Source organism: Rosa chinensis, chromosome 6, assembly GCF_002994745.2.
Source record: "Rosa chinensis cultivar Old Blush chromosome 6, RchiOBHm-V2, whole genome shotgun sequence".
Lineage (NCBI taxonomy): Eukaryota > Viridiplantae > Streptophyta > Magnoliopsida > Rosales > Rosaceae > Rosa > Rosa chinensis.
Genome location: NC_037093.1, coordinates 9,918,927 through 9,928,910, shown reverse-complemented (window position 1 = coordinate 9,928,910; position 9,984 = coordinate 9,918,927). Strand labels below are relative to the sequence as shown.

Here is a 9,984-nt window from a genome sequence, read left to right as displayed (position 1 = left end):
AAACTTGACATTAGTAAAGCGTATGATTGTCTTGAATGGAGTTTCTTGCAGGCTATTCTGTCCAAGTTGGGCTTTTCTCCGGAGTGGATTCAGATGGTTATGAGGTGTGTCACTTCTGTTACGTACTCTATTCTTTTTCAGGGTAATCCATCTCCACAAATTACTCCTACTAGAGGTATTCGGCAAGGAGATCCCTTGTCACCCTATTTATTTATCCTTTGTGCTGAAGGATTGTCGGCATTGATCAGCAAAGCTGTGACAGAAAATGTTGTTGCCGATTTGAAAATGGCTCCTCAAGCTCCAACTCTACACCATTTACTCTTTACCGACGATGGCTTTCTTTTGGGCACTGCAAATGCTGAAGAGTGTTATCAGTACATACATATTCTGGATGTGTATGAGCAAGCTTCTAGGCAGAAAGTTAACTTCCAAAAAAGCAGCGTTGTTTTTAGTAACAATGTACCACAAGAAGAACAAAGGCAATTGGCTGCTATTCTTGAAGTTAAGGGTGTCAAAGAACATGACCGATACTTGGGGCTGCCTTTGAGAGTGGGTAGATCGAAAACTAAAATCTTTGCATATATCAAAGAGAAGCTCTCAAAGAAACTCATCAGTTGGAAGTCAAAAATTCTTAGTAGTGCGGGCAAGGAAATTCTCATTAAGGCAGTGGCATAAACCATGCCCCTATACGCTATGAATTGTTACCTTTTACCCAAAGGTTTATGTGATGATATTCATCAGCTTTGTGCTTCTTTCTTTTGGGGTGACACGGAGGAAAAGAAAAAGATACATTGGCGGAGTTGGGAAAAGCTTTGTCTCACTAAACATGAAGGAGGAATGGGCTTCAAAAACATCTATGCATATAACCTTGTAATGCTAGCTAAGAAGGGGTGGAGACTTGTCTCTAATCCACAATCACTTATTGCTCAAGTGTACAAGGCTAGATATCACCCCTACTATTCCTTTTGGGAGGCCGAGCTTGGTGAAGCCCCTAGCTTCTCTTGGAGAAGTATACTGCAAGGAAGGCCGGTGCTCAAAGCTGGAGTGCAATGGCGTGTGGGAGATGGAGCACAAGTGCACATTTGGAATGACAAATGGATTCCGGGATGCCAACAATTTTAGGTCCAAAGACCACCTGGTTGTGACCTTGAGTTTGTTCATGAACTCATTGACAATGACAGAAGAACATGGAAATCAGATCTTATTAATCAAACATTTGTGCTAGCTGTTGCACAAAGTATCTTGTGCATACCGCTTAGTAGCAAACAAATGGCGGATATACTATTTTGGAGCCTAAAGAAAAGAGGATTCTACTCGGTAAAGACTGCATACTGGATTGCCAGAGCCTCAGTGCTTGGTAATGCCCTTGCATCCACTTCTAATGGGGATCCCTTTCAGGGTTTGTGGAAGAAGTTGTGGAAGGCACAAGTTCCGGGTAAAGTGAAAATTTGTATATGGTGGGCATGTAATGATTTATTTCCCACTCGAATCAAGTTGACAACTAAGGGTTTTCAAGGAGAGACTACATGTAACATCCCGTATCTTCACTTACCCGTTTACTAGTCATTTGGACGGTAAACGACAACTACTTTCACTTTTACCGTCGTTTCGATACTTTTAGTGGCCCTAAAATATGACTTTTTGTTCGGGTCAAAATTTGAGAAAATGTTCTTCATGAAAGTTGTAGAGGACGTTAAACCGAGCGCGTGCATATGTGGTACGTAAAAATCGGAGTTCATATGCAAAAGTTATGGCCAAAATACTAAAGTTACTGTTCATGGTAATTTTCTATAAATAGCCGAGTTACTGTAGTAAGTTTCCATTTTCGGAAACTTACCGAGCCCTCTCCCCGATTCTCTCTTCCTCTCCGACCTCTTCACCTTCTTCCGGCCATAACTCCTCCATCCGGCGACGGATTTTGACGTATAAGATGTCATTGGAAAGCTCTCTTCCTTCTCTTCATTTCTGGGTTCGTTTCGTAGCTTGATATGAACTGTGGAAGGTGCAGCAACGAGAAGAAGAGGACGGTCACTGTAGTAGTTTTGAGTCAACGCCGATATTTTCCAATTTCGGCTGTCTCCGGCAACCAAATTGGCGTCGAAGGTTCGGTTTTTGACATAGATCATTTCCCCTAAGGTCTTTCATTTCAATTTGCAGTGTAGAGGTCGAATTAACAATTTCAATTTCTAGGGTTCTTGGAATTTCTGGAAATTTTTCACCGGCCAAATTGGAGCTCTTCCAGGTAAAATTGGAACTTGTTGTAGTTGAGAAAGAGGTTGGGTTTGTTGAGTAGAGGGTACTGCCAAATTTTGGTGGCCATCGGAGGTGGTTGCCGGTGGCGTGTGGGGCCCACGCTCTGCCACTGTTGGTGGCGCATGGAGGCATGTAGGACAGTGTTTTAATTCCGGTTTTTAGCCCATTAAATCCTATAAATTGTGTAGAGCTTGTATGTGAAGTTTGGTGATTTTTGGAGAAACTTGGAATTAATTATGAATTTCTGAAGTTTAGGGTTTCGATTATCGAATTACGAGAATCTGACCGTCGGATATCTCACGGTTCTTCCTTGGAACCTTTAAATTAACTATTTGGTATTAGTGGTATAATTTGGGCTAAATCCGAGGAGAATTGGGAGGTGAAATTATGAGGAATTGATTTTAGGAATTGCATTAAATTATTGAAGAATTATTCACGGAATATAATTGTGTACAGGACGACGTACCGAGCTATGGCTCGATGACGGAACACGAATGCGTGATCGTCGGAATAGTACTGTGAGTGGACTTTTGTTTTAAATAGCGATGCATGCATTTATTTTCTTAAATAATGCTCTAGTGATTATTCATATTACTTTTTGAGGAAATGAATTAATTTTTGGAAATTGATTTCGAATTATATCATGGATTTGCTTTCAATAATGAGTTTCAAAGGTTGGTTTTGATTTATAATATTATTTGATGAATTTCTTATTTCCGAGGTAAATTTCTGGAATTAAGCATATCCCTAATCACCGAGTTAAGTTCCTGGAAGATTTTTAAGATGAGTTTCAATGGAGTTGGATATTCTCAATTGTTTATTGACTTTCAATTTTGGCATCGGGAATGCCTAATTAAGGATTTTGGATTTGGTTGGCTTCTTGGAGATTTTGAGAGATTTTTGGAAATAGGATTTACCTATACTAATTTCCGGTCTTGGTTACGGATTTGAGAATATCTGGGCGTGTGGGACACGCCGTCGATTTATTCCTATTTCTCACTTATCCATTTTGAGATTGAGAGTAATCTTGGCGTGCGGGGTCACGTCGTTGAATACATGGTTTCTATCTCGTGAGAAATGTGGGGAAGCTACATGGATTTACTGGTTTTCGATGATTTTTCCTCACCATACGCGGGTTATGTGATTAGGTCTCCTCCTCACTGACTTTGTGTTGGTGAGTGGCAGTTGAGGTAGCTTGTTCTCCTCCTCACCTACTTTGTGTTGGTGAGTGGCAGTAGAGGTGATTTATTCTCTTCCTCACCTACTTTGTGTTGGTGAGTGGCAGTAGAGGTGATTTATTCTCCTCCTCACGTGGGTGGCAGTCGAGGTTATTTGGTCTCCTCCTCGCACAATCTATGTGTGAGTGGAAGTTGAGGTTATTAGTTCTCCTCCTTGCACAATCTATGTGTGAGTGGCAGTTGAGGGTAGGTAGAGCCTGAGAGGCTCCATTGCCCGTATGGTGATATCTATTCCCCATATCCTATCATTTCTCGACTAGCGGGGCCTAGTCTGATTTCCGTGTAACCAGCGGGGCTGGTCTTATCTTGTTGAGTATCAGAGTTTCGATCTTTCCTCTCAGTTGTTTGTGACTAGCGGGGCTAGTCGGTTTTTCTTGAACGGAGCTTCTCGTGATTTGTTTTCTAAATCGTTGCATGCATCGAGAGTTTTTAAGGAAATAAATGTGGGAAAATATAAAATCCATTTAGTTTAAAAATTGTTTATTTTTGTCCACTCACGCTAACGTATTTTATGTACTTTCTCCTGGGCCCTTCGGTTTCAAATGCCCAGTTTACAGGCGAATTGGTTGAGGTCGGGCGTACACGGGTTGAGGCATAGTCAACAGCATGGCTTCCACATCTGCCTTTGAATTAGGTTTTCCTCTTATACCTTTCTGTTAGAATTGCTCTGATTACCTATGAGATTTATGCTATTCGAGTTGAGATGTGTGTTTTGGGAATTGGAGACTGATGTTGATTTGGGGAGCAGGGTGGCTCCAGGAGCATAAGGATGAATTGATTGAGAAGTGTAAATGTTTTGTACAAGTTTGGGTAGCCCATTTTAGGGGAAGTTCCGCCAAATTTTTGGTAGAATTTCTTCTAAGATGAGTCCCGCAGGGTCACTTCGGATTTCAGGGTGAAATCTGGGGCTGGTCCTGTCACTACATGTCCACTTTGTCCTCACAGATTTGAAGACATTACTCATATTCTCTGTCATTGTCCTACTGCTTCATCTGTTCTTGCATCGCCCCCTTTCAATCTGGGGGGTAGCTTGCTACCTCAGGTACAATTCAAAGATTGGATGATCGATCATGCTTCACAATTTAAGCAGGAGCTAATTGATCACCTTTTAATAGTTCTATGGGCCCTTTGGAGGAATAGAAATAATATGGTCTGGAATGGCACCTCTCAATCGACACATGATATCTTTTTAAGTGCAACAGCTTGGCTCGTTGAGTTCGGACACGCACAACAAGTGTCTAAACCTGTAGGGAACAAATCCAGACAGAGATGGCAACTAGATCCAGATGGAAAATGGAAGTTAAATGTGGATGGTAGTTATCTTCCCAACCAAGTAACTGGTGGCCTTGGAGGTGTTCTCCGAGATGACATAGGAAGATTTAGAGCTGCATTTGCAACTCCAGTGAACAATGTTAACACTGCCAAACACACTGAGCTGATGGCCATTAAAGATGGGCTCCAACTGCTTCAGTTTATGCAAGTTGATAATGTGGTGCTCGAGACGGGTTGCTTGGAGGCTACCTATGATATTTCCAATGCTACTCATAATGTGACTGTGCTAGGTGGCTTAATTGATGATATCAAAACTATTTTGCTGTCATTTTGCAGTGTAACAATTAGTCATACTCCAAGAACCTGTAATGGAGTGGCACATAGGCTTGCTTGTATTGCATTTGAGGCTAGGGAAAATTGTTTCTGCTATACCAGACCTCCAAACTGCATTGCAGATATGCTGCAGTATGATTGTAACCATTCTGGCTAGTGCCTCTTAATATAGTCATTTCCTTGATTCAAAAAAAAAAAAAGGTACAAATACAAATGTTTTTTTTTCACAATAACATGACAACATGAAATTAAGGAAAACTACCATTAGACTCCGTAGGTTTTAGCATGTTGATTATTTAAAATAATCGATATTGTGGAAATTACAGTTTTAAATTCCATTGGCATCATGGGAGGAGTGAGGAAAAATTGTTGTTTCTACTAAAAAAAAATTAAATCATTATACCCCAATAAAGTATGGTAGCGCAATACATACTTAAGACCTTTTTACACGTGCTAATTTATGGGTACATACCATGTAAAATGTTTATTAACGTATAAGTCAATGACATGAAGATTAAAGCAATTTCGGCTATTATAGAATTTACTTTGTTTGGCGTAGTTAAAGGTTTACGTTTATTAACAAAGACGTATGTCATGACATGAAGGCAAAAGCACTTTCGTCTTTCAGAAAATTTACACTGCTTGGAGTAGTTAAAGATTTAATGTTTGTTACTGAAGATGAAGAATGAATTTTTAACAGGGAACGAAGGTGCAATATGAAGGGAGTATTCAGAACACCGACGTGCACTTGCACCAACACCAATGAATGGCTGGATAACATAAAATACACTTTTTGGGTTTTAAAAAGAGTTTTTATCACCACTACGTCAAAATTTTCTTGCACCGGACAGAATAATACCAAATTGTCAAAAGTGATCAAAGAGGTATACCTAGACTTATAAAAATTGATCAACTTCATATCTCTGTCCATTTTCCATCACTTCTCCATTAAAACTAAGGGTATATAAGACATTTCACTCAATTTTTAGTTATAAATGACAAATATTATCCTTGTTTAAGGAAAACTAAATTGGGAGAGAATTGAGTCGTATTTTCATTGATAATAGGGGCCTCTTTATATAGAGGATTACAAAACATATAATCAGAGTTATACAAGAAAATATAACTGTACAATTAATCGAATATCTATGAATATCTCCGAGAATATCTCTAATTCAAAACCTTATTGCAACTAGGTCAAGTAACCTAGAGTTTGGGTCAGACACATATTCTAGATTTACTTGAACACTCCCCCTTGTGTTGCCCAAACGTGGTACTCCTCTCGTTGCCTCATTAAAAACATTTACGAGTAACAAAAACCCAATGGGACAAAAATAACCTAAGTCGAAGGGGGAAAATAGCACAACACACCTTTCACGTTTTAAGACCATACATGTAGACATCTCCCCCTAATGTCTGCATCTCCCCCTGATGACAACGGTCATGGGAGTTTGGATAACTTCTGCAAACGATGCTACCAACAAGTTTCTCAAAAGTGGAATTTAGGCAATGACTTAGTGAGCAAGTCTACCACACTGTCCTCAGATCGAATCTAGTTCACTTTGATCTTGAGGAGAGTCTGTTGTTGTTGAATATGCTTGGTGTTGTCACTTTTGATGTAACCTTGCTTCATTAGTTCAAAACAAGTAGCATTATCCTAAATGCTCGTAGGCTCATCTATGGTAGGCTTTAAACTACAATTGTTTGAACATGCGTAATTATGGATCCAATCCATATACATTCAAGAACAACTTCGTGAAGAGCAATAATCTCTACATTGTTCGAAGATATAGCAACTAGGGTCTGTTCTATAGATCTCCAAGATATCGCGGTCTTACCTATGGTGAACACTTAACCAGTTTGGGAATGACCTTTGTGTGGGCCAGAGAGATACCCAATATCAACAAAACCTTCCAAAACACATGTCGTTTTGGGATGGGGATAGAGGACTCAGGCCCGTGTTGGCGGCATTCCTGGTGTGTGATGAGTCCGAATCCATCATCTTTCTGTAGGGATAGAACAAGCCCATATCAATCGTATACACTACTACAAAAAATGAATCAGACGACACCTCTCATACGACGCTATACTGTTTTCCGTGGTGTGAATCATTTCTCATTATTGAGACGACGGTTGTAAAATTTCCGTCTTCTAATATGAATTCAACCAACGGGTGTTTTTCATGCTGAAATTATGTATTGCTTCAGAAGACGTTTATAAATGGAAGCGTGGTGTGAGGTTAAATTGTTAGAGAGGCGGCAAGTTTCGCACCAATTGGCACCACTTAAATTTCCTCAGCATGTAGTGTTTATATGACGGTTACTTTAAAACTGTGGTGTGAATCTATAGATTTGTAAATCAAAACATGTTCACCGACATTCCCTCCAACATTTCCCTCCATTCTCTCTCCCCAAATCTATTTCCCTCTCACCAGGCAGCGTGAGGAGGCAAAATTGAAAATTTTGCAGTGGCATTCAGACGACACTTACATGTAAAACCATTATCTGATGGCTTGTACATATGCATTGACTAATTGCTTATACCATGCCAATTGAGCCCATTTAGACCAAAGCATACTTAAGAAAAAAAGAAAAAGAAAAAAACAAAGCCCTAGAAGAAAGCGGCATTCACTCCACAACCACACACCACCCCCAACACCCCCCCCCCCCCCCCCGGACACTGAGAGACCCTCACAAACGCCCTGCCCTTTCTTCGACAGACCCCGACACTCTCTCTTCTCGACAAACCCTGACCTCTCTCTCGCTCCTCGACAAACCCTTTCTCGATAGAACCCAACCCTATCTCTTCTTCGACAAACCCCAACCAAAGCTGTCTCTCTCTTCGACAAACCTCGACAAAAACCATCTCTGCCTCTAGCGATCTGGTTACTCGATCTAGGAAGTAGTGAAGGGGAAGAAAACCTAATGGGAAGCCTCTAGGGTTCTTCAGATCTTTCACCGATGGTGGTTATTGCTTTCGGGTGGAGTTGAATCAGAGAAAGAAGACCTCGAATTGCCAGGGTTCGAAATCGGAGTCGGATTAATTAGGGTTAGGGATTTGCGTCGATTTTCGACAGGCTTTAGGATTTTGATTCTAAATTCAGCTATGGGTAACTGGGATTTGAATTTTGTGGTCTCAGTATTGGATTCGAACGTACATTGGAGCTGTGGATTTGAGATTGAAGGCAAAAATGTCAAAATTTGGGCCAAGAAGGTAACTAAGTTGCTACTACTTCAATTAAGAGATCAATAGTGGTTTTGGCTTTACCATCTTCCGCGATTGCGAAATGAGGGCTTGGCTTTGGGGGTTTTGGTCCTGGCGAGGCTTGTCCACCATCTATTCGCAGCAGGTGTGACTATGGGAGGCTGCATTGAACGCTGCGTTTTAGGTTCGGGTTCGGGTTCATGTCTGGGAGAAGGTTCTGGAGAGGGACTTGGTGTTATTTAAAGGCACCAAGGCGAAACAGACTGAGGATGTTGCTTATAGGATCACTGCTAAGGCCTCGGATGTTGCGCATACTATGTATGCTGTTCTTAATTATGTGAGTTGAGTCTTTCAATTTTCGAATGGCTGGGTGTGTTATTTGTTATGTGGTTTTTTATTGTTTTTGTGAAAATGACAGACTGTTGTACCCAATGCTCTGCAGATATCAGTTATGGTGGTGAAGATAGTGGTCATCAGCCGTATTTTATCTGGGATTTCAGCGGTGGTGAGCAAGTTCTGTTCGTGTAAAGTCCCTGGTTATGTGCTTGGTTTAGGGCGTTTGTGATTGTGGTTTGGATTTTGGTTGATTGGTAGATTGTATCTTAATCTCTAATGAGCCAACGACCACAATCTGGTGCTCCTGCTCCCAGAAAGGCATGGTGCACTGCCCTTTGTTAAATGTGAACCTGTAATTTATACAATATTACTGATTTGCTTTGTTTTGACTCAGAGGAGGTTCATACCAAAAGCTTGCCCAAAGGCTGAAGTTAAACCGTATAAACTCCTCACTTTTTGTTCAAACCAATGTACTTTATTATTGATTATCCTTTTCTTTTCTGGTTAATTTGAACATGACTCACTTGTGTTGTTCTTGATGTCTCTATAGCGACCTGGAGGAGGAAGAGCAAGCTAGTCATGCTGAAAAGGAGATGGAGTTGCTCAGACATTTCCATGTATGTATTACGACACTGATTGATTAGTTTGCATTGATATGATCTCGAGTTTTGATCCCAATATCTGATCGTTTGTATGTTTTGTCTTGCTTTGTGTCTTAAAGGAACAATCTTTTGAGGGCAAAGCTGAAAAACGAAAAGAAAGGTAGAGGCTTTTCTCAAGTGGGTTTTTGAGTGGGATGTTGAAGAAGGCTTATACCAGATCCTTCAATTCCTTGCAGAACAGCCTTGGTCTAAAGTGGGTTTTTGATTTTTTTTATTGTTTGTTTCAATTTTGATGTCATTTATAAATATAGTGGATACTGATTATTGGAGGGGATTGGATTGTGTTGTGGTGGTGCAGGAACAAACTGGATGTTAGAGAACTTGCAATTCATTTTGGGTGTGTTCGAATCATTCCTGTTGTGCAAAAGGTTTATACCTGTAAGTTTTAATTTCCTTTCTGCAATGCAGTTTTCACGTTGACTGAAGTTTTAAATCTTGAGATTGCAATTTGGATTTTCAGTAGCGAGGGGGTTTATTGATTGGCATTGAGTATAGTTTTCCTCTCTTTTGTTACTCACAAAGAAGTAGAATTTGAAATGTTTATGATTTTGTTTTGCATCTGATTTTTCTGTTGATATGATCATAATGTTTTAGCTAGTTAGTTGATAAGAGTGACTTGATCTTCTATTTATCTGTTTTCGGATAAGTTATTTAATTATTTCCGTTCTTTTTTTGTTTCTAAGATT

General features: G+C 40.1%; 1 protein-coding gene across 1 annotated transcript; it reads left to right on the top strand.

Annotated features, from left to right (window-relative positions):
• Positions 1–4,638: 4,638 nt before the first annotated feature.
• Positions 4,639–5,253, top strand: LOC112170789. Its single transcript, XM_024308086.1, has one exon. It carries the CDS (start codon positions 4,639–4,641, stop codon positions 5,251–5,253), a length of 615 nt encoding a protein of 204 aa, XP_024163854.1.
• The last annotated feature ends 4,731 nt before the right edge of the window (positions 5,254–9,984 follow it).

Coding starts and splice junctions, on each gene's coding strand:
- LOC112170789 (XM_024308086.1), top strand. CDS start 4,639: ATGGTCTGGAATGGCACCTCTCAATCGACACATGATATCTTTTTAAGT.